Raw genomic sequence first — 24,184 nt, forward strand, 5'->3', positions numbered from 1 at the left:
GCAGAATCCAGCCATAGTCAAGCCAACCACTATGGCTACAGTCGTTTCACAGTTATTTTCCTTTATTTTATTCCTAATATTTATTTCACATGGCAGTCTTGATAGAAGGTTTTCGGACTTCAAACGATGTGCCGACGACGAATGCAGTAGTGAGTATTTCCTGTCGCGTGCCGTAAACTTTGGAATCCAAAACAACACCGGTTGGAAATCTAGCCAACGTTATCTCCCCCACCTTATCCTAGTTCTAGATGAGCCCTTCTAGGTCAGGTTACGGAATAACTTTTGACTTGTGGGTATTACAGCTGATATGCACTTTCACCACAGTAATAACGCTAGTTGTGTAAAAAAAAAGAGCGTGACAAAACGTTAACATTTATTTGGAATCCAATGTCGTAGTCGCTCGCTAGCTAGCAGGGACACTTGGAAGTTCGCAAGCTATTTCGTTAGCACGCTTGCTAACTACCATTAGCTGTTGCAAGCTCTGCTAATACGTTAGATCAGATAATACGTTAGGTCAGATAAGCTTCATTTTTCGCCGTGGTTCAGGTAGCTGACGTTGCTATTTACACGCACGGCTCACCTGTGATGTGCCCTAGGCAATCGTTAACCAGGAGGGCAAACGGGCTTAGTTGACAGTAGTTGGGTAACAGAGTAGCATGTTGGCTAAGGTTACCATGTTTCACAGCGTTAGGTAGTCGTTTGAGTAGATTTATCTCTATTAGGTCTATATGATAACCCGACGTCTAAATATTGTTTCATTCCCAACTGTCCATAAACCTGAGGTTACTGTCCGGCACGGTACATGCTGGTGGGGTCGTTACCCTCATGCTCCAAGAAGCAAAGTATTTGATAAATACGTTGTCATTTTCACTTGATGCGGCGTTGGCCTTAGTTTACAGAGACATAAGGCGTCTGCAAAATCCCATAACCATAAACAAGTTGTCATCAAGATGTTACTTACCTTTCACTGGATGCTTAATTTTCGTCTGTGATCTGGAACATTATTGTGTCAACCTCCGAATGTTTTCTTTCCTCAGTGCTTCTTTGTCGGGGGAAAGCCTCAAATGACTTCTCCGGACCGGACTGTAGGTTCCTATCTTTCAAGAAGGGGGAGACAATATATGTGTACTATAAACTCTCAGGACAGAGGTCGGATGTGTGGGCAGGAAGTGTAAGTATAAGTTAATCATTACCTCTTAGCTTGTTGCAAAGTTTTGCAGTTTCGAATGCCTTTGGCAGAGTTTTGCAATGCATTATGTTTTAGCTAAATTTGTATTGCTCTTCACAGTCAATGTTGAATTTGTGTTAATAAAAATGACCTAAAAAGTTAGCAATAACACTAGTCAGGGTTGATATGTCTAAGAACATGGTTGTGTTTTCTTCTCGTATATCTGGATTTTGTGTTCCATAGGTGGGTAGTCGTTTTGGCTATTTCCCTAAGGAGCTGCTCACCATTAACCACATATACACTGAAAAGGAAATAGAAGTTTCTGCTGAGGTATGGTGGATGATGCAATGTGCCCAAATGCTTTCAGTTTTCAGTTGTGTTGCATTTTCTGTGTGCATGGCAACTATTTGTAACATTCTGACCTCTTATTCTAGGAAACTGATTTTGTTTGTTTTGATTCTGGCCTGGATAAGTTTGAAAGTTACAATATAGACCAGTTGTTGAGCTATACTGAGTCGCAAGCGGCGAGTGAGGATGCATCTGTTGAATCTACTGAAATCGAAGACACACCGACAGTAACGGAAGAAGTGGTGTCATCTCAAGATGACACGCCACCAGAGAGAGACCGGGGTGACATTGTAGAGGAGGAAAGTGAGCACTTTCTGAGGGAGCCTGATCCAGAGGAACTGTCACTGGGTCCCAGCGACACGTCTTTTTCAGATGATGAGGAGGCGGCCAATACATCTGAAACATCTATGGCAGAGCAGGACGAGGAAGAGAACCCAAAGGATGATACCAATGTTCACTCAGAGAATTCAGCAGAGGCTGAAAGTTCTGATAAGGTTACAGTGCTGAAACCAGACATAGAAAGCACTAAACAGATAGCCAAAGCAAAAAAGGAGTTAAATGGTATTGTTGATTCTTGGAGCACTGAGCATGTACACCAATTATTCGAGGATGAAAAGGAACCAAAAGATGGTTCTACACTTGATCCAGAGGATCCTAACCCCGATGTTCCAGGTGATGCTGAACCATTGGACGATGACTTGGTCTTTGAAGAAGGAGGTGAATCCATTTTTGGGGAAGACGCACTTGATCAGTTGACTGAGGAGGCACCGTCTTCTCAAGATGATGATAAATTGGAAGAAAATGAGAAAACTGCATTCATTCAATCACCTATGCAGCCCAGTGAGGCACCTTCAGAGAATTCAACAGAGGCTAAAAGTTCTGATCAGGATAAGGTTACAGAGGTAAAACGAAAAATCATTGAACAGTTAACCAAGGCTAAAAAAGAGTTAACAGGTATTGTTGATTCTAGGGGCATTAAGCATGTACACCAGCCATCTGAAAATAAAGCGGAACCAAAAGATCGATCTCTGGTTGATGCTGAAGTCCCCAAGCCAGATAAACCAGGAGATGAAAAACCACTGAATGATGACTTGATCTTTGAAGAAGGTGGTGAATCCCTTTTTGGGGAAGAGGGACCGTTTTCTCAAGATGATGAAATGGAAGACGATGAGACAACTGGCCCCACTCATTCACCTGAGCAGCCCAAGGATGTACCTTCAGAGAGTTCAGGAGAGCCTAAAAGTTCTAATCAAATTACAGAGCTCAAATACGACAGCGAAACCACAGAGCAGATAGCCAAGGCTAAAACGGAATTAACTGGTATTGTTGATTCTTGGGCAACTGAACCTGCACATCACCAATCTGAAGATAAAATAACAGAGCTCAAATATGACAGCGAAACCATAGAGCAGATAGCCAAGGCTAAAAAGGAATTATCTGGTATTGTTGATTCTTGGGCCACTGAACCTACACATCTCCAAACTGAAGACAAAGAGGAACCAAAAGATCTGGAAGAAGATTCGTATCATGAAGAATTGCTTGAAGATGAGAACGCTATGCTGTCAAACTTTGCCGACACACAGGAGGAAGGTGAGAAAGGGGACTTGACCCGCGAGGCTGTGGAAGCTGAAGCCGTGCCAGACGCTGTGCTGTCACCACCGGCTCCCAGCCCTGTAGAGCCGGACGCCAGAACTACAGAAGTACCACCCACTGATGAATCATCAAGTAGTATCAGTGGTGCGGAAAACATAACCAGTGATGAATCATCAAGTAGTATGAGTGATGCAGAAAACATAACTGACACTACAGATCCTGAGAGTTCCACTACTATTCCAGATGAGCCAGAATACAGTGACAGTGTTCTCAGATTAACTCTGATCAGGGACCACTTCAAAGACCAAGAAATGGAACGTTTCCAGAAATTTCTAAGTTTGAAACACTTGATCCGGATTGAGGCCATGTTTCAGGATCTCGAGCAGGAGCTGAAGTCTGTCAGGTTGTCTCCGACAGACAGCAGCGAGGACATTGAGAGGACCCTAGAGGCTATCCTTGAGACTTCTGAGACCTCCATCCTGGACGAGATCGAAAAGATGCTGGACAGCCGAGAACACAGAAACCAGAAGGAGATGGAAGCTAGCATGTTTGACGAAGAGGCTGCCATTCTGGATGACTTCCAGGAGCTGGCATTCACCTTGAGACAGAAGTACTCCACAGTGAGCGACAGTGTGCCGCTGGTCGCTAAGCCTCAATATGAACCTGTCACAGGTTAGATATATACACATTATCCTAAAGATATTAACCGTCCTGCTACTGACGTTACACATTTATTTTCATTTACATTTTGTAATTCCTGTGTATCCTAAAAATGAACCATGTCCAATGTGTCAAAGGTTAGGAGTGTGTTATTGTGTATGTGTGTGTGTGTGTGTTTGTGCATGCATGCATGCATGTATGTACGTGTGTGGAGGTGGAGGGGTGCAAGCATGCATCTGTCTGCATGCATATGAACAGTATCATAAGTGTATAAATGTCACCAGCTGATTGTGAGTGTGTTTTTTTGCAGAGGAAGCAGATCTGCACGAGGTTGTGGACGACTCTGTGAACAACTTCACTGTGACGGAACCTAATGAACCCAGTGACATTGGCAAAGTGGAACACCAACACACATCAGAACCAAGCACCCATGGCAACCTGCCTCACAGTCCAGACTTGGACATTGAGGAGGATGGGGGCCATAGAAACAAAGACAGCCAGGCAAGCCCCAAGGAACCAGACGAAATCCAGATAGGTCCACAGGCTATTTTGGAAAATCCTTTGGATGTGGAATTTGGCGTACCATGGGAGGTGGAACGTCCGCCCTCAGGTTGGTGACTAGACACTTTGAAATTGTATGATGTTGCTTCTGGTTAAAATATAGGTTAAAAATAGCTGTTTCTGTGCAAACATTTGTAGGTTCAATTGACCGCCACGTTTCAGATTTCCAGGAAGACGGACCTAAAAGTGATACCAGTTCCACGTCAGTTTTTTCTGAAATGCGGAGCACTCTACAGTTTATTTCCCAATATTGGCAGTATATTGGACAGTATGCCGAAATGGTGAGTGAAAATCATGGTTTGTGGTTTCTTGATTATATTCTTTCACACAAACTTGTGTCACAGACCTACGTCACACACCACTTGGAGGTGCAAACAATCAGAGTTTTGGTTGATTTGACCCTCAGTTAACTTCGAAACAGGCATTTTACTTTGGATAGACAATAGCAAAACATCATAGGAGTGATTAACGTCAAAAATCTAAACGAGTAACTCAACATTTGACACTTCCGATAGTGTTCTAAAGATGTCAAATATTCCACTATAGTTACCAAATTCATAGCCAAGGAGCCAGAAGTGAACACGCATGGATGGCTATAAAAGCTGTGCTTTCATTATACAACTAAACACGGCAAAATACATTTATAACCCTTGAGGCAGCTCATTATTATGTGATCTCAATGGCGATGCAGCGTTTGTTTGCACGTCCAACAGCATGGCGTACCTGGTTACCTCCCAAAAACGCCCACAAATACCCGTATGTTTGTGTGAAAAAATATATGGCTACTTTTTGTGCTATGTCTGGTTGCTTGTGTTCTGATTGGATGGTCATGATCGTTTGCCTACTGGTGATTAAAGGGCATCAGGAAGAAAGAATAACGTTTTACAGTATCAATGGAAACATGGCAGAATTATAATAGTCAGGAAACTTCCCCACAATATTGGCAAAATTGCCCTGTGTATATTATCAGCTGTAGTAGTTTAATGTGCTGTGATGGCTTTGATGTTATGAATGAAAATACACTGCCTACTCAATGGAAATAAATTATACTATGCTCATACTGTGCACACTGGCATTGGAATTTGAGGCTACTTTGAATACTATTTTTAATCCATAGGCAGCAAAGTCTCTGTCGCGCGTTATGTGACGTGAAAGGCTAGTGAGGTTAAAGCGGGGTTAAAGATTGTTGACGTGTTCAAGAGAGTAGGCTGAAGTTCAGTGTATCCAGTTGCAGCACTGTTGTTTGTCACATCAGAACATTCGCTTATTGACTGACACTCAACGGAAACGATCATTGTATTACTAGAAGTATACAGCTAAATTCAAGTATATAGATGATTTTGATAGCCTGGTGTTAGAGTCTGATGTGTTGTTTTGTAGCTTGCTGGCTAACATGCTAGTTTGACATTTTGCTGTTAGCTTGATAGCTGACGTTACGTCTTTCGGCTTTTGCAAATATTTGGCATCAGGTGTACAGTATTCTCTGCATTGTTCCGCAATACTGGTAGGGGAAGGAAATTAACTTAAATTTGGCAGTGTCAAAACGATTTTGCTTATGCAAGCTGATAGTCTAAGTTGCTGAGTTTAGCTGCCACATCGGATAACGGTAACGTTAGCTATGGCTGTGGAGGGAAGTGTTGCCTCTCTTTTACCTGGACTGGAAGAGTTGTCAGCATTTTACGTGGTATTTCTATCAGGACTGAAAGATGTAAGTATGCCCTTGCTACCGATTAATAATAAGCTACGTTTAGGTGTTATATTACCGGTATCGTTCACGTTAATTGTAGGAGTAGGTGTAAGTGCGGTGTCTGTTAGTTTGACCAAGTTAGCTACCCTCTCCTACAGGGTTAACAACCTAAGCTGTAATTTAGCTAGCTAAGTGAAAACATGAGACTAGTGCTCTGCTCAGTTGCTAACGTTAGTTAATTAATTGGGTTGCTTTGTTGATATTGCAGAATTAGATGCCGAATTATTTCATTTAACTGTACAATGGCCGACGGACAATGGCGTCTGATGTTGCAAACTCTGATCGCAAATTCTTAGCCCATTCTCATTTAACGTTAGCTAACGATAAGTTACGTTTTCAATTTCCTCATCCCGTGGAGCATGCATTCTGTGTTATCTAAGAACACCAGAAACAGCTTGGTGAGGGTATTATCTGTTTTTGTTATTTTGTAATCCTTCAAAGGCTGGTGTATTTACTTTCCTCCTTGTATAGCTCGGTGAGACAGGGTTTTTGTGGTGCAATATGGTGCACACTAAATCCTCTACAAGTATGATGAAGCCCGCGGTAACAAAGCAGCATTTGAAGGCTACAGGGTCTAATCCACAGTTACTAATATTGTTGGTTGGTGGCCTATGGTATAGTGCATTCCTGTTGGTTGTACCCTTACACACATGCAGGGGTAAAAGTCCAGTATGAAGAGACAGAGTTGTGGAACAGGGTTTCATCAGCTCAAGTGTTTTTAAAAAGTTTAGAGGCAGTGTGCAGGGGGGGGGGGGGTCTGGTGTAAAGCTCAGCTTTGCAGTTATTTCATTCATCTTTACTTCAGGGCTGATTAGAGGAAATGTTGCTGATCTCATCAAATGAATTGTAACCAATCCTGAAGGTGTATGTGTCCTTTTGTGTACCCAGATTGTAGCTACCCTGCCCGAGGAGTGGAGGCCAGGCCCAAATTTCCACGGACTTCCCTGGGAGCCTGTACTGGTCACAGTGGCAGTGGGAATTCTCACGCTTATTGCGTTTTTCTGGAAGACCATTCTTGCTGTAATGAGTCTTTAAACTGGTTATGTATACTTCATTTAAAAATATGTTGTGTTTTGTTGTTTGATGTTAATGTGTGTTCCGTATTTGTTTTGTAGGTAAGAAGCAGAAGATACCAAAGTGAGTTTTGCATCCACTTGTCAATGATATTGTGGCTCTGATTTTTCTTTTTATGCATATGTTTATTTGTTTGTTGCATCTTACCAATCCAGTAACAGAAAAACAACTGTCAGAAAGAATAAAGAAAATGTTTAATGAAAAATCTGAGACCGCGATCAAAATGGCTGAATTGAAAAAGCAGGTATGTCGTAAAATGGTTCTTTCCCCCTCTGCAAGCTGATACATCACTGTCATTCAGTATTTTTTTTATTCATGCCGGTGATTCTCTTTCTCTAGGCAATAGAATGGGAAAAACGTCTAAAGGATTCAGAAAAATCCCAAAAATCATTACTGCAGGAAAATAAAGAGTTAAAGGTAACAACAACAACAACAGTAGTACTAATAATGATGTCATTCAGTTGAGGGGTCATTTATAACATCAGATTTTGATATCCCTTTCAGAAAATGTTGAAAGAAGTGAATGAACAACAAAAAGTCTTGACAGAGAAAATGAAGACGCAGGACCAGACGCTTGATGTGGAGCAAAAGAGGATGCAGGGCATGAAGGACACGGTAAGTCTGTCTGTGTCCAAACGCTCCAAAGCAAGACTTTCTGCAACCTGTAACTGTGCAGCACATGCTGAATGCTCCCTTTGTCTCTCTCATCAAACAACAACAGCTTTCAAAGTCCAACCAGACAGTGGAGTCACTGCAGCAGAGCATCACGTCGTACCAGAAAGAGCTGGCAAAGGTTTGTCTCACAACTGCCCACTCTGTTCACCTGCCTAAAGTGTTTACTGTGACTTGTGTGTTATCCAGTTTTTCAATAATTGTGTATGTGCTTTTAGGTCCAGATTCTCATGGATGAGTCAAAGCTCCGAGAGGATGCCTTGAAAGCAGAGATGAAGGCCTCTGAGAAAGAAAATAACAAATTAAAAGAGCTGAAGAACTCTGTAAGTTGACTGTAGACGGCAGAGTGCCTTTTCTGCAGATAGTTTGCTATAGTTTCCTATTTTCCTTGTGTGTGTCTCACTGTCTTTTCCTTCCGTCTTTGTAGCTGCAACGGGACCTCAAGGAATGGGAAGCGAAGCACAAAGACCTGAATGAGAAGATCAGGGTCTTCCAGAGAACCCAGAAAGAACTGGAAGATGCTCTGGCACATAAGGAAAACGAGATTGATGTAAGTGGATTGCTTCCAAATGTTAAGCTAAAGTAGATGTATCCTTGCCCTCTGCAAGAGCTGATATTTCTCAGTCTCAGGGTTAGTGGGCAACATTTGCAACAGTGACACGCTCTCTTTCTTAACACACATTTAAAAATGTTCTTTGTTGAAAGTCATAAAACCTCTTCCCCATCGTAGCCCACGCAGCTTGTGTTGGTGTTGGTCTGCAGTCAGTTTTACTTTAAAGCTGGTTTTTTTAAGTGGTAATTTAAAACTCCTAATCTCCACCATCTATGACTGTTGCTAATAGTGAACTCAACACAACACAACACAAGATGGACACTGATAACATGCTGCCCCTCTTAGAGTGCTGGTTGATTGCAACTCAACTATAGTTTTATCTGAATGGTTGATCATTCTTTTTTATTAGTTTTTTTCACATTGCCTAGCGATAAGGCTGCCAACTCAGGCTGGCTTCCTTGGGGTGGGAGAAAACGGCAGTGATTAGTGGAGGGCTGGTTCCCATGCTGGTGCTAATGCTTCTTTACACCATGGGTTGACGCTAATGCTAATGCTAGTTTTCATCCAGAACTAATGGTGCTATTAGGGGTACAGCTAGAGACAGTCTCCTACAACAGTGATGGCATATGTGAAAGAACCTGTTCTCCTGTACTGCCTTGCGTAGATTATGACTGACTGTATTGCTGAGCTGAGATCTCTGGAGGCTCTCGAGGCTGACGATTCTCATGGTGACAAGGGTTTGGCGAATGGCGATACCACCGCTGGTAGGTTGCTTTGCCATGAACCACTATTACTGCATTACTATGCAGTGTAAACAATACCAGCCATAATTGTTGTGTCAGCATCATTTCAATTGCCATGATTTATTTTCAGCCAAGAGGAATGAGACCATGAGGGCTCACATCAAACAGATGATGGATGTCTCAAGGGTAAGCGTCAAGTCTTTGCTAGCATGGTAGCAGAGCATCATTTTTGAATACTTTACTCTCCAAGGCAGTTTATAATTGTTGTGCTAATATTCTAAATTTACAACATGTGCAGGTCAAAGCCACTCTCTCTGTTATTGAGGATGAGCGAAACCGCTTCATGGCTAAGCTGCTCGAGGAAGAGAAGATCAGGCAGAATCTTGAGGGTAAATGCTGCACACGTTAGAACATCTTAGAATTTAAGTCCATTAATGACACTGACGACACTGTTCTCAACTGTCCCTCCAGAACAAGTCCAGAAGCTTGAACACGACCGTTCTGAGCTGGAGAGTGACAAGAGCCAACTGGAGAACCAGCACAAGACTTTGGAGCAGAAGCTCGAGATCATGAGTGAGATGTACCAGCAGAAGGAGAGCGCTTTGCACCAGTGAGTTAAACCACCAGGAACACACCGACAGTGACCGAAACAGTGACCGAAGTGGCACATTTTCCAATTTCTACTGCTACAGTTAAGCAGTGGAGCTATTGACACCATTTTCTTTATGCTAGATAAGTGCAGAGTGTAGATTCGAGTTGGTCTTCTGGGTTTAACATGGCGCTCATCAGTATCAGTGTAGCATACTATTGGAACATTTCGAGCATTCTAACCAATTGAAGCAGTGCGATTGAATGGTGTCGTAGGGTTATGTTTTTCAGCGTTGTGTTGGGCTTTGTCCCTGCAACTTGAGTCAGTCAGTGAGCGGTAGTGTTAAGCTCGCGCATCTCTCGTCTCTCAGGAAGTTGACTCGGGAGGAGCTCGACAGGAAGGAGAAGGAGAGCAAGCTGTCCGAGGTCGACAAAAAGACCCTCCAAGCAGCAGAGGAAGTGGAGATCCACAAGCGACGCATCCAGGAGATTGAGGAGGAGATGGAGAAAACGGAGCGGTTCAACAAGAATCTGGTTAGCTCTTGGTTCTGGTCAACTGTTTCTAGATTAGTTAGATTCTAGTAAGATTCACTTACATGTAAATTGTCTTCTTCCTAACCACAGATTGCCTCACTCGAGAAGAAGTCCCATGACAACTGGGTAAGAATGTAGGAAATGATACTCAACTTGATAAGTTCATAGATGTATTGGAACCAGTTCAAACTAGAACTCTTGTGAGAAACCATAGAGATTATCCTTTACCTATGAGTGATTTTATGCCAGTAGAACGGTGTGTTTGGTTTTGTTTCTTTCCTGTGTACTGAAATGGCTCTCTTTTTGGGCCTACAGTTGGCCGCTCGAGCAGCTGAACGAGCTCTGACTGAGGAGAAACGTGAGTCGGCTCGCCTCCGCCAGAGGTGAGTACCCCCCCGTGTGTGTGTGTGTGTGTGTGTGTGTGTGTAAGTGTGTCTGTGTTAGAGATGTGATCTGGTCATCTGAGAAGCACCCTGCTTGGCTGACCTAACTAAATGCCAAATTTTAACGCAGTCTGCAGGTTACGGAGGAGAAGATCCATGAGAAGTACAGGAACCTACCAAAGCCCACATCTGTCCATGCTGATCACGCGCTGAGGAGAGGAGGTAAGATTCATGTGCCTGCAAGAGACATACACACGCACATATGAATAGAGATTGCTAAGACACGTGACCAAGATTATGGGTACGTTTGGCAGTTTACATTGCTTTACATGGGCATGGATTGCCGCGGATCCCCAAAATGCTTTGCGTTCACCAATGGGAGAATGCCACGATGACACATTCTCAATCTCTATATGCATAGGTTCATAAAGCTTTACATTAGTAGAGATATGTTTGATTCAAGTGTTTTGATTGCACCCTTGCACACTTTGCACCCTTTCATAGCTGTATTGTATGAGATGTTTGTTTGCTACACTCCTGGGTGTAGCAAAAACATGTCATGTTGCAATCTAGTTGATTATTGTTATTGTTTTTAGTTGATAGTGCAGAGAACGAACCAGGTAAATGGGCTTTGTGTACTTGCATTTGTGATCCCTGCCTCTTTTTATCACACACATTTAACCGAAACTTTGGCCTGGTGTGGAGTGGCATTACGAGTAGCAAGGTGTGTGTGTGTGTGTGTGTGTTTGTTGCCTTTGGCAGTTGAATTGCATGATTAATCTGGTTCAAACAGGAGACTCGTACGGGCCCTCTCCTGTAAGTGGGGGTGCCCCCTCCCCCCCTCCAATGATCGATGGCCCCGGCCGCCCCCCCTCCGCCCCAGTGGGACGACGGAGCGAGCCCCTAGGTGAGTTCCGTCCTCGCGGTGGAGTCTTGGCACCGACCCCTCAGTCCTCCACTCTCCTGCGGCCCTCCTCGCCTCCCTTTTTCCCACGACGATGTCACCCCTGCTGCACCTCTTCCATATTCTGTCCATTCATTACTTCCACTGTCCCACTTTCCTTTCGATTCCTCCCAGGATTCATTCCCTCCTGTTCTCTACTCAACTTTCACTAGAGGCGGTATGAACCTGGGCCATTCCTTCCTGTGTGCTCTTTTTGTCCCTTCTGTCTCCATGTCTCCTTTCTCTCCCTTATGATTCTCTATCCATGACAGCGGGTTGGAGAGGCCTATCCTCTACCTACTTCCTGTCTTCGTCAGTCTCTCCGCCCAGATCTGATGCTTGTGTTTGCTTTCATGTTCCGTGTGGGATTCTGGGATTAGTGATGGGTCATTCCGTGTGAAATCACCCAATTTCAGCGCAATTTGGCAGGTGACCCTCTCCCAAAAAATCTGAAAAAAACCACAGGTGTTTGTAGACCAAATCCATGCATAGATCTTAAATAGTATATCTGTATAACTAATCGTTGCAAAAATACAGCCCTTTGAAACTTCAAGTCATTTTAAGCATTGTGGTGAACAATCCTTTTTGTTCAACTTACAGCATTATTGGCTCTTTTGGTATTTCACACTATTAGTTAAAACTATGTGAATAGAAGTACATTTTCCTGTTGAATTAAAAAATCCAATCAGATCAGACGTATCTTGTATACTTTCCCCTCTGCAAAGCTCTGAAAATGGCTATAAATTCATAATGTGAAAAGACATCATCACCTTTGAGGGCTTCTCATTCAAAAAGTATGTGACACAAATTAATCAGATTTTTTCCCTACACATATATGTATTATAAGGTCCTGTCCATGCATTAACTTTGGTTGTTATCATTTTCATATTTTCAGAGCATTTTTTTAAAATTGGGCTTGATTTTCAAAAAGCCTGTTTTCATCTTCTCATTTCACCACGTGGACAGTTAACAGGATTTTTTTTAATTTTACCATATATCATTCTGTATGTGAGGATCATCTGCCCAAAAGTTGGGCTTGTTGCTGAGTTTCTTCATTGAGATAAGATTTTTTACAAATATTGTCTATAAATCCACTGAATTTGTACTGGATCTGCAGTACCACTTTGCACCACATGTGGTGCTCTTTTAATACAATGGAAGTCAATGGAAGAGTATAAGTCACTTGTTTGCTGCACATATCCAATCTAAACACACAGTTTATGGTTCATAGTTGAATTGGTCCAAATAATTATTGCAACATGAACAACATACTACTCATACATACATCTTATTTAGAGAAAATAAACTGATCAAGTAAATTATACACACATAAGACTGACTGGTCATCATATATGCAGCAAGAGGATTTAGCATATTTACCATCTTTGTAATGAGTTTTCTACACCAGCTTCAACCTATCAGTGCCTATGTGAGCACTTTAATAATTACTAGCCAGCTGGTTAGGCAAAGTCTATATCCATCGTCATATGCATGGGATGCAGTCCTACATAGACAAAGAGCATCAAGATGGAGATCAGTGCTTTGTCTCCATGTGATCTGGGAAAGAAGTTGGAACATATTCAAGAAACAATGGGTTTCTAAAATTCAGTTCATCAAGGTATTTCACTTAATGAAGATGACCATGTGTGTTTCCATCACAAGTATTCATAACAAGGTTTGAGGACTCGTGGATCCAAGAGGCATTTGTAAAAAGATGATAAATCTTTTTCTGCATCTGACAATGCACTGAATTTTAGAAACTCCTTTTTACTTGAACCATATGAACCATAAACTGTGTGTTTAGATTGGATATGTGCAGCAAACAAGTGACTCTCTTACTCTTACTTATGTGTGTATAATTTACTTGATCAGTTTATTTTCTCTAAATAAGATGTATGTATGAGTAGTATGTTGTTCATGTTGCAATAATTATTTGGACCAATTCAACTATGAACCATAAACTGTGTGTTTAGATTGGATATGTGCAGCAAACAAGTGACTTATACTCTTCCATTGACTTCCATTGTATTAAAAGAGCACCACATGTGGGGCAAAGTGGTACTGCAGATAAAGTACAAATTCAGTGGATTTATAGACAATATTTGTAAAAAATCTTATCTCAATGAAGAAACTCAGCAACAAGCCCAAATTTTGGGCAGATGATCCTCATATACAGAATGATATATGGTAAAATTAAAAAAAATCATGTTAACTGTCCACGTGGTGAAATGAGAAGATGAAAACGGGCTTTTTGAAAATCAAGCCCAATTTAATAAAAATGCTCTGACAATATGATAATGTTAACAACCAAAGTTAATGCATGGACATGACCTTATAATCCATACATGAGTGGGAAAAAAATCTGATAAATTAGTGTCACATACTTTTTGAATGAGAAGCCCTCAAAGGTGGTGATGTTTTTTCACATAATGAATTTATAGCCATTTTCAGAGCTTTGCAGAGGGGGAATTACACAAGATACACCTGATTTGATTGGATTGTTTAATTCAACAGGAAAATGTACTTCTATTCACATAGTTTCACTAATGTGTGTGAAATACCAAAACAGCCAATAATGTTGGAAGTTGAACAAAAAGGATTGTTCACCACGATGCTTAAAATGACTTGAAACTTCAAAGGGCTGTAGTTTTGGAACCATTAGTGATACAGATATACTATTTAAGATTTATGCATAGGTTTGGTCTACAAACACCTGTGATTTTTTTCAGATTTTTTGGGAGTGGGTGATTTGACACGGAATGACCCTGATGCGTGCATGTGCCGTCTCTGTAACTGCGTGTGTGTGCATGCACGTGACATGGTAACATTGTGACGCCCAAGTCAAAACAAGGAACATGTTATTGGTTTGTGCTGGAGAGACATGAATCCTAAATCGAATTTCTCTACCAGGACCTCGACCCCCCTCTGATCCTCACGGACGTTATGCCGACCACGGCTACGCGCCGCCTCCTCGACATGGTACGTATCCCATCACTCCTGTTTCCTATTCCCATCCTGTCATCACATGGACATTGTTACTACTTTAAGCAGTGATGTCACGTCCTGTGTCACCTTTTAAAAGTCCCCGTTTTCTCTCTGCAGACATGTATGCTCCACGCACCTCGTCTCCGACTGATGGATCGGTGAGTACTGGTTTCCTGATAGTTATGTCTGTGACAGGTCTTGGAAGGGGGGCTGGTTTGTGTTTTAGTAAACAGTCTGGGCGCTCACTCAGTCATAGTGATGGTATCTTTCCTGTTGTTTCCTTGGGGACTGTTTGGCCTGTAGCAAACAGCCCCAGTGCCCGTAGAGGCTGAGGCCGAGGCCTCCACAGAGACACCCGATGCAGTGAGTATGAAGGGCTGGACCAAGGGGCGCAATCTGTGTGGAGGGGTGTGTGTGTGTGTGGGTGGGCTGGCTGGTGTGCACGGCACCCACATAAAATCGGCGAAGGTTGGCTTCATGTTCCACAGATTCTTTTTACTCCCCTTGTGCAATCGTGACGAACTAATGAGCTTGAAAATCGTCTTACATGGTATACAATCACATATTTACACACCCAGCTTTCTCTCTGTTCATTAAAGCCTCTGGCCCCCTGAATTGTACAAGCAAGTGCTCAAAGACTTAAAGGCTTGTGGGGGCTGAGGCTTTGTTGAAATCTTACTTTTTTTGAAGATCACTGTCTGGACTGACTGGGTGTGATTTTGTATGGGGAAGGTCTAACTCTACTCACTGTGATGGGCTACATGGTGTGTTTCTCTCACGTTGTCTGCATGTCTAAATGGTGTTGAATTGGCACGGACCCCTGAGAAGGGTACAGCAGTTTGAAGCCCTGGATCTGAATCCTCATTGTCAACGATCTGTGTATGTGTGTTTGTTACAGATCTCCAGGTCTCAGGGCCCAGGGTCCTTGCTTGTGTCTCCGATAAGGGACTCCCCTGGTCCCATCATGCCTCCTCCAGGCGGACGCCCTCCCATGGGGCCTGCCCCACCCAACGGCTTGCCTCCTCCTATGATGAGACCCAATGGGCACCCGCCCATGAAGTCCCCTGCACCCATGGGTCATGAACCACGCTTCGGACCACCACCACCTCTTTCGGATTCACATTTCAGACCACCTGGTTATGGACCCAGACCTGGTCCCATGTCTGGACCTCCCTACGGACCTCTTCCTCCACCTTTCAGTAAGTGTGTGTGTGTGTGTGTGTGTGTGTGTGTGTGTGTGTGTGTGTGTGTGTGTGTGTGTGTGTGTGGCCGTTAAGTGCGTTCTGTGTTGGCCTAATCATGAGGAAGGCCTTACGTGGATCTCATGGTCTCTCTCTCTCTAGTGCGAGGCCCTACTCCACCGATGCGCGACTATCCACCCATGGGACCTGCTTATGGACCAGACTACCCCTACCCACCACGCCACCCATCGCCCGGAGCCATGTTGCCCCCACCCGGAGCCATGCCACCTCCTGGTGCAATGCTGCATCCCGGCATGATGCCGCTGCCGCCTCCACATGGCGAGCGGGACTTCCGCGGCCCTCCCCCGGGCCATGGCTACGTTCCTCCTGAGATCAGGAACAGCCAGGGAGACGTTCGCTTGGACAGCAGCGCTAAAACAGACAACTCCTCCCAGCAGGCTCCTGGCCAGCAGGATTCCGCCTCTATGGTTCTCGACCCTTGACCGGCCCTTGACCACGAGCCAGCAGCCCCATCGCTGCTGGATTTGAAAGTCTAGTTTCGGAACAGACTTAAGCATACCACAAAACCCCATAAAAATTACTTACTTAATTAAAGCATCATGAAAAGGCAGATCTAGCTCTGTGGTTTTGGATTTCTAAAACTTGCAACACTCTGGATGATTGCACGAGTGGACAGCTACTTTAGTGTGGCCTATTGTGCAATAACACATTTTTAAATGTATGCCTACGTTTTCTTTTTTCTTTTGAGGTTTTAAGAACATAGGACACATTGAAAGTAAGTGAGTTTTTTTCTTTTGTTTTTTTGTTTTGTTTTTCACAAATATGGTTTCCTGTGGAAATGCTTAGATATTGCAGGGACAAAAAGACTATTCGATCCAGGCTGTACTTTATGCATCGTCCACTTGCCCCAGCCTCAAGCTTAAACGTGAAGAACTTCAAGGTGCCCTGTGTAGATCTGGTGGTGATGAAATGCAAGTTTTGATATGTCCACTGATTTCTAAGTTATAAAGTAATGCGAGGTACCACACACAATCCTCTGTTAATGTAGACATAGTCTGTTTTTTAATATAAAGTTTAATTCAAACCGGCATTTTCTGCTCCAATCAAAATGCAAATTCAAAACAGTATATACATGTTTGCATCTGCAATGTTGATTTAATGGCCAGCTTATGTTCGTTTTAGATTTTTGTTGTGTTGAGATTTTATAATGCTCCTGTCATTTCTTTTCGAAGAGAGAAGACCAACATGCTGTCATATTGACAAATACCTGTATATTGCCTTGACTGTAGATGTATATAAAATTATTCAAATCACCTGTGCAAACACATTTGCTCTATTGTTCTCTTTCACATAATCAGCCAAGGAAACAAACGTCTTGTGTTAGTGCTTCATCAAATGTGCAGAAACTCAGGTACACAGTAAGCAGTACACAGCACTCAGCAAGTGTTGGTAGTTTTACTGATCTGGAGGTGGCTGTGCCCACGTGGGTAATACAGAAGCATTTTAGCATGCGAGTCCTTTCTTTGGAGTGTGCTGATTGGGGGTGTTTTATAGAACAGATTTTTGTACATTAAAATATAACCTGTGAAGGCTCCAGTTGCTATCTTTTTGGTAATTCAGGAATAAAGGAAACTAAGAATAATGTATTTTTTTTACCTTTAAATAAAGACGGAACATTTCAAATGCATTGCAAATAAGTGTAACAGTAGCGATCTCTGCTGTAACATATATCGGTTTTGTCTCCTTATTTGACTAATGTGCTTACCAGTGTTTGCAATTCTTACTTGAAGGCAACCGAAAGGGTCAAGCAGCATTGTCATTTATTAGAAATGAAAGCAGTGTAAATAGTCAACGGTCATCAAGCCTCTCTGCCAAACAACAACATTCTGGACCATCCGTGCAGATGAACACATCACTCAAACACACACACACACACACACACAATCAGATGCACCGAACATTAGCAGAGTCAGCCATTAGCCTTGTATTTCTGATATTACAAAAATAAAATCTAAAATCAAACGTCAAGTAAGACAACACGGATATGGACAGCATGATTAAAGATTTGGGGTTAACCACTTCATATGGTAGAAACGGCACATTAATAGTTAAACAAAAAGTATACCCATTTTAGTTTCATGCAGACCCTCAAGCCCTTTGATGCAAAATGACATCTTTTTTTTTTCTTTCAAAAATGCCATGGCTCTCTTTGAACTCTCAAAGAAAGTACTAGATACGTTCAACTTCATTTTATTCTCGCAAACACAACAACCTCGAGTTCTTCTAAGGAGTGCACAAGGAAGACTACTGAGATGGAAGTGGTTGCTAAGATGACTTAACATCTTTTTTTTTTTTTCAGAGGACATGCGACAACGATGAAAACCAAAATTCGACCACAAGTCAAGTTTGTTGCATCTGTCTGCGACTTCGTTTCTGGGCCCTTTGTCTTGCAGAGCTGTCTGTGAAACAGTAGATATCGTATTGCTGAGATTGGAGGTGATGAACCAAAATAAAAAAACTTGTCGGTGTTTTGTTGAAAACCATTTCCATGTTGTGGGCGTGTTGATATGCTATTTGATGTCCCACATGCTCCTTTGCCGGAGCTCAGTCCTTGTGCAAAGTTTGATGGAGGTGAAGGTAGAGTGGTTTCTTCGTCAAGAGATGGAGTTTCTTCCTTTTGAAGTCAGTTGGCTTCTTGTACCTGGTCGTTGAATGAAGTCAGAGAAGAAATTAATGGATTTTCGTTGATGTTTGTGTACTGCTTGCGTTCAAGGTGCTCAGTTAAAAGCACCAATCTTGTAGACCGAACATTCAACATAGAGGGTAAAATCAATACTCACAACTCGATCACAATGGGGCCAGGTTTAATCTCGTCCATTTCCATAAAGGCAAAACACTTTGTGCTGGTGAACCTTTTCTTGGGTTTGTAGTGCTTGAATTCAAAGAAGATAGCTGCCCCTAAAATCATAAAAGTATATCTTGACACATTCAAAATGTCTCTCCAGGTCATACATTTTCTATACAGAATTCTGGGAATTCTGCAAGAGATGTATATGATTTCTCACCTTTTGGTAGTTTTTCAACGTGTTTTTGGATCTCAACATCTATGTTGAAGTGAATATAGGTGTCCTCCTTCCGAGTAGCAACTGGCGTGTCTTGGACTGGGTTCACATCAACACCATTCAGATCTGCAGAAGAAAAAGCAACTTTCAAAACAGCCCACTGCATGCAAGTACAGTGTGTTCTTTTCACATTACCTAAATGATGATCGATATGATCTGTATCTCACATTCACATAAACATTGCATGTGTTATTTTCACATTGCATATATCATGTTGCGATATGCACATTCCTATTCTGGGTGCATGGTTGTACCTTTTACACTGACGGTCATATAGGGGTCAATGCACTGCCCTGCATCCTTCAGCCCGATCTTCTCGATTTTTAATGTGAGTAGTGTCATCCCAGGCTCCGACGGTAACCGCGGCAGCAGAGTGCCTGTGCAGAAATGTTAAAAGGCACTTTCATTTCTTCCCTAAAGCACTTCAGAGCCATCTGTTTATGTCAGTAACAGCATGTTAACCACAATAATGGCAGAAGGCCATTCCAGCTGAATTCACATGGGCATACCTTGCATAGCTGTGAATGGCAGGCAGCGAAGACAAGAGTAATGAAGCCATGCATATCACCAACAAAGAGGAGGAGGAGGACGACGACAGCGATGAAGAGGAGGAAAAGAGGCTCATGAAATGGACACAGAACACCATTGACAACAGCAGCAGTTATCATCCTTTGTCAACACAGGTATTTGGCAAAGGCTGTTTAAGACAAGACACCACTCTTAAAAGCTTAATAACCACTCATAGGGTGGTTTTCTGGATAGTGAAGCCAACAAGCTGTTGCAGTCCTCTTGCATCAAGACAGGCAGAGTTGCTTCATACATAAGGAGGTCTGAATATATGGGGTCAGCTTCCCCAAACCGGAGGCAAAAAAGTCACAGTCTAAATTTCACTTCACATATTTCTTGACACTAGCACAGGTGTTACTTGCAAAAAGACATTTTGCGGTACAATACAGGGCTACTGAAGAGCAAGTCCCAGAAGGGTCATGCATATACACTCTTAAAATGAATGTGTTTCCCCTATCTGGACACAGAGATGTGTTAAAAAAAACAATGCAATTTGTGTTATTTTCAACACATTTTGTGTAACAAATAATAAAAAAAACGAAACAACACAAACTGTGTTGTCCCCATCTGGACACAGAGATGTGTTAAAAACATGGCAAGTTGTGTTGTTTTCAACACATTCATTTTAAGAGTGTATGTTTGCATGATGAGCCTACCGGGCACTCTGGAAGGAAAGGACTCTGGTGACCCAGCCCCAGCGGCAGTGTCCTCTTCCTCCTCCAACTCCAGATTCTCCTCCTCTCCTGGAGCAAGGATTTTTCTGCCAGTCAAAACAGCAACACAACAGCTATTAGGCTTGTTTTTGACTTCTTTCACTGGCCTCAGATGTATAAAGATGTCATGTGTAATTTGTTTCCAATCGAGAATATAAAACAAAGCAACTTTATTAACAAACATCATAGAGATTTGGGACTAGATCGAATTTGAATTTGCTCAACATTTACCTTAAAGGCACTGGCTGTACATCGAAAGGAAAATCTTTGTTGTGCGTGAGAATGTTCTTTATGACTGAAACAGAAATAACAGATTACAAAAACAGATAACAAAACCCAGCATGTGTTTCAGTCTTATTTCAGCCTTACCAATCCATCTAGCTTATGATACATTGATTGCTAGGAATGATAAGTTTACATTAGGGGAGTAAAGACACACGTATTCATACTGAACCGTTTAGGTACAGGACGTTAGGTACACATGTACCAAATGCAGTCCTTAACAGTAATCAACAGTAGGCTTTTTTGTTTGCGGACCATGTTTCAAATTTGAGTACTTACACAAACATATTAAGTGGCAGATCATAAGTCAGTTTAGTTAATTAATGTCAAAAACTTTTTTTTTCTGACACCTTTTAAAAATGCTATTGCCGTTGTGCATCAGCAACATTGTCAGTACATTTTAGGTTAGCAGTATAAACAGGCTTACTGTACCGAAAATAAACCCATCGAACTGTCATTTTTGTGTACCATTACATCCCTAGATTACATGCATTCACTTACTGGGTTCCAGTTTCTTTAGGTCCTCCAATTTGAATTCCTCTTCGGACTGTGCATTCTAAACACATTTGGACATAGGTATTGACACTTAACACTCTAGGCCATCAAAACCTCAAATATACTTGACAGGAAGGTCTGACCATCAATGTACATACCTGTAGAGAAGCACATCGCATTTCTAGACATGTTGATAATTTTCCAATTGTTTTCTGTCAAGAAAGACATGAGTCAAGGTTACAGTTTCAATATGTTGACTTATTCAAGAAAACCTAAAAGGTGTTCTATTTGTCAGTACATGGAAACTTAGTAATATTAGGCTTATATCTTTCTTATTTCCCTTCACATGGCTCAAATCTTTCTCCACAAAACTATACCTGCAGAGATACATTTAGGGAATAAAAAAAGCCAAACCTTTTGATCCTCTGAAAAGTCGTGTGAATTGGTTGACTGAACTTCTTTCTGTAATTGCCTTGCAAGTCTACAAAAAGACATTATAAGAGTGAATGTGTTAACTTGTGGGTTACACATATCATTACACACGTTATGGGGTCAAGAGAGATATTGTTTCATAGCCTTACATTACAAAATAAATACAACCCCAAATCAGAATATGTTGGGACATTATGTAAAATGCAAATAAAAACATAATGTGATAAAATAAGTCTTGTAAACCCTGTGCTGAAAATTTTGACTATTTCATTGAAAACATATGTTCATTTTGAATTTGATGCCAGCAACATGTTTAAAAAAAAGTTGATACAGGGAATGTTTACCACTGTGCTGCTTCACCAAAATTCTGTAAATGTTTAGGAACTGAGGAGAGTTTTAAGAATGAAATGTTGTCCCATTACTCCCCGATATAGGATTTCAGTTGCTCAACAGTATAAGGTATTCTTTGTCATGTTTTCCATTCCATTATGCACCTAATTTTACAAATCTGGACTGCAGACAGACCATTTTAGCACCTGGGCTATATATGGAAAAATATTGTTTAAATATGTGCAGAATTTAATTTGGCGTTGTGGTTCTGAAATATTCAAGGTCTTCCCTGGAGAAGACATTGCCTGGATATAGTATGTTGCTCAAAACCTGTATACATCATTCAGAAATGAGTGTGCTTTGCCAAATGTGCAAGATGCCCATGCTGTAGGCACTAATGCTCCTCCACACGGTCATAGATGTTGGGTTTTGGACTGAGCACTAAAACAAGTTGTATAGGTTGGATACTTGGATAGGCCCTCTCCTCCTATTTTCTGTATGTCTCAATACAATTTTGGCTGCAGTTTTTGAATTGAGTATCAAACTGAGCACACAGACAATGGTTATCAGGTTTTCCTGAGCCCAGACAGGTCTGGAAACAGGTCTGGTGTTGATGCAGTGCCATCTGAGGTCCAAAAGACCACAGCCATACAATTTGTTTTTTAGCTCTTTCCCTTGTTTGCAAAGATATCTCTGGATCTCTGAATGTTTTAATAATAGTATGTCCTGTAGATGATTAACTCCCCAAATACTTCACAATACTTAATTTGTGCACACAAGTTTACACAGAGTGATGAATACACCTACATCGTTACTTCTAAGATACCTTGCCTCTCTGTGATGCTCTTTTTCATACCCAATCTTGTTGCCAGTTACCCTAATTAGTTGTGAAACATTCCTCCTTTTGTTTTCTTTATCATTACACAACTTTTTCAGCATTTTGTTATTTCTGTCCAAACTTTTTTTGAAACATATTGCTGGTATATTGCTGGTATCAAATTCAAAATTAACATATTTTCCATGAAATAGTCAAATTTGTGATCTTCAGCATTTGATGTGTTGTCTGTGTCCTTTTTGCAACTAAATATGAGTTTAAGAGATTTGCAGATTATTAAGTTCTGTTTTTATTCACATTTTACACAACGTCCCAACTTTCTGTTTTGGGGTTGTAATATTTCTTAAAATAGGCACATCACATTTGTCCTAACACCAAATAAGCAGACTACCAACATGCCTTATCAGTCACATTGAGGTGGAAACCCCTTTTGTACCTGATAAGGGTTTGTTTTATTCTGACAAAGCATACAATTCTGGAAATAATCAGTTGCCATTAACGAAAAAGCACAAGTCAATCCATAAAATGTCCACGCAATAGAAAAAAACATGCATTCATGAAACGCAGGACAAAGCCAAGAATACAGTGTATCTTACAGATAGATTATCACATACATTAATTGTATAGCCTATGCAAGTTCCGCAGCAGTTACAGCTAGTCACTCTGTTCTACGACTCTGACTCTGTTGGTCCTCCTTCGCCACCTACTGGTGATAAAATATTTTACAAGAGAGTAGCCTACGCAACACAACAGCCTAAAGTCCTTGTTTAGGCAATGTAAAACAAAGCTTCCCGTGAAATTTCAAACAATGCGTGTTTTCCAATGACTAGTCAGTGAGAAAACAACAACAAGAAACAAACAAACATAAGACGGATGACCAACATGACATGACATCTGACATGTGAACTAAAGTTCCACCCATACCAATGAGAGGGTGTGGCGCCTAATTTCGTTTTAGCAAATTGAGAGAGTCCATAACTTGCGGAATGCACCGACTTTGGATAGTTTTAGAGAGGCCTGGATACCGAAATATCACAACATTTTCACAACAGGCGAGATCGTACAGCACCCTCAGTTTGGTAAAGCGCAACGGTTATAACCGTATACATGCAGGTACGGCCTCGCATTAAAACATAGCATGCATGCCTAGGCTACTACTTTGTCTGTGTTTACGCATTGGAGTAGTGATATCAACACGTTAGTGTGCGTTGTCCACGTAGAGATAGCCCTTCATTGGGTAGCCTATATAATTCAACTTGATAGCACAGCAACATAAAAAATGAAAACCCGATCAACCTTCATTTGTGTAACAGCCTATTCCTACGACTCTACCGCCCGCTGTAATGATAATTAATTATAAAAGGTTATTTTTGCAACTTACATGTGATATTCATCAATTGCCTCAACTAACTGTCCCCACGAATCAAAGTCCGTGCCTTTTTTGAAACTTGCGTGCCATTTCTGGATGATCTTGGTGACATCGGACATTTTCCCGTAGTGGTGATGCACAAAACGTTTCAGGTTAACATTGCCGGCGAGATACTATTTCCCACCCTGCATCGTCTGTTTCCCAGGTAGCTAGCTGACTACAAGCTCACAGATAGACCGGTGCTACCCTCCACACGGACCAAGCCCTTCTGCTGGTGCATCCAAA

The 24,184-nt window shown here is 41.7% G+C and overlaps 2 protein-coding genes across 6 annotated transcripts; one reads left to right on the forward strand and one right to left on the reverse strand.

Moving 5' to 3' along the window:
• Positions 1-17,077, forward strand: mia3 (MIA SH3 domain ER export factor 3). Of its 5 annotated transcripts, none has more exons than XM_076272470.1 (28): positions 1-149; positions 1,038-1,171; positions 1,412-1,498; positions 1,603-3,781; positions 4,080-4,379; positions 4,469-4,611; positions 6,966-7,097; positions 7,193-7,214; positions 7,307-7,395; positions 7,491-7,568; positions 7,656-7,766; positions 7,873-7,944; positions 8,042-8,146; positions 8,251-8,373; positions 9,041-9,140; positions 9,250-9,305; positions 9,418-9,508; positions 9,591-9,729; positions 10,079-10,241; positions 10,332-10,367; positions 10,557-10,624; positions 10,755-10,846; positions 11,221-11,244; positions 14,478-14,546; positions 14,670-14,710; positions 14,856-14,915; positions 15,451-15,751; positions 15,896-17,077. In XM_076272470.1, the coding sequence occupies exons 1-28, from the start codon at positions 32-34 to the stop codon at positions 16,234-16,236; spliced, it is 5,274 nt and encodes a 1,757-aa protein (XP_076128585.1). In that variant the 5' UTR covers positions 1-31; the 3' UTR covers positions 16,237-17,077. The 5 variants fall into 5 exon arrangements, with proteins under 5 accessions (XP_076128585.1, XP_076128582.1, XP_076128583.1 ...); XM_076272467.1 differs by lacking the exon at positions 11,221-11,244 and adding an exon at positions 11,418-11,531; XM_076272468.1 differs by lacking the exon at positions 11,221-11,244 and adding an exon at positions 11,418-11,531 and having other exon boundaries at positions 4,493-4,611.
• A 480-nt stretch (positions 17,078-17,557) lies between these two features.
• Positions 17,558-24,180, reverse strand: aida (axin interactor, dorsalization associated). The gene is made up of 10 exons (XM_076272475.1): positions 23,912-24,180; positions 21,348-21,414; positions 21,092-21,145; positions 20,940-20,994; positions 20,388-20,451; positions 20,100-20,203; positions 19,131-19,253; positions 18,820-18,942; positions 18,595-18,712; positions 17,558-18,455 (listed from the first exon to the last, which is right to left on the reverse strand). The coding sequence occupies exons 1-10, from the start codon at positions 24,016-24,018 to the stop codon at positions 18,359-18,361; spliced, it is 912 nt and encodes a 303-aa protein (XP_076128590.1). The 5' UTR covers positions 24,019-24,180; the 3' UTR covers positions 17,558-18,358.
• Positions 24,181-24,184: the final 4 nt, after the last annotated feature.

This window comes from Alosa pseudoharengus, unplaced genomic scaffold (assembly GCF_046254945.1).
Source record: "Alosa pseudoharengus isolate Yale_2024_CS ecotype anadromous, Long Island Sound unplaced genomic scaffold, YU_APseudo_1.1 YU_APseudo_1.1_scf_7, whole genome shotgun sequence".
NCBI classification, from domain to species: Eukaryota; Metazoa; Chordata; class Actinopteri; order Clupeiformes; family Clupeidae; genus Alosa; species Alosa pseudoharengus.

Bases quoted from the DNA above. Each gene is read 5' to 3' on its own strand.
- aida (XM_076272475.1), bottom strand. From the start codon at position 24,018: ATGTCCGATGTCACCAAGATCATCCAGAAATGGCACGCAAGTTTCAAA. The intron at 21,415-23,911 runs GTAAGTTGCAAA...GTCTTTTTGTAG, and splicing joins GCAATTGATGAATATCACAT to ACTTGCAAGGCAATTACAGA. The intron at 20,995-21,091 runs GTATGTACATTG...AAATGTGTTTAG, and splicing joins TGCGATGTGCTTCTCTACAG to AATGCACAGTCCGAAGAGGA.
- mia3 (XM_076272467.1), top strand. From the start codon at position 32: ATGGCTACAGTCGTTTCACAGTTATTTTCCTTTATTTTATTCCTAATA. The intron at 7,396-7,490 runs GTATGTCGTAAA...CTCTTTCTCTAG, and splicing joins TGGCTGAATTGAAAAAGCAG to GCAATAGAATGGGAAAAACG. The intron at 14,711-14,855 runs GTGAGTACTGGT...TTTGGCCTGTAG, and splicing joins CGTCTCCGACTGATGGATCG to CAAACAGCCCCAGTGCCCGT.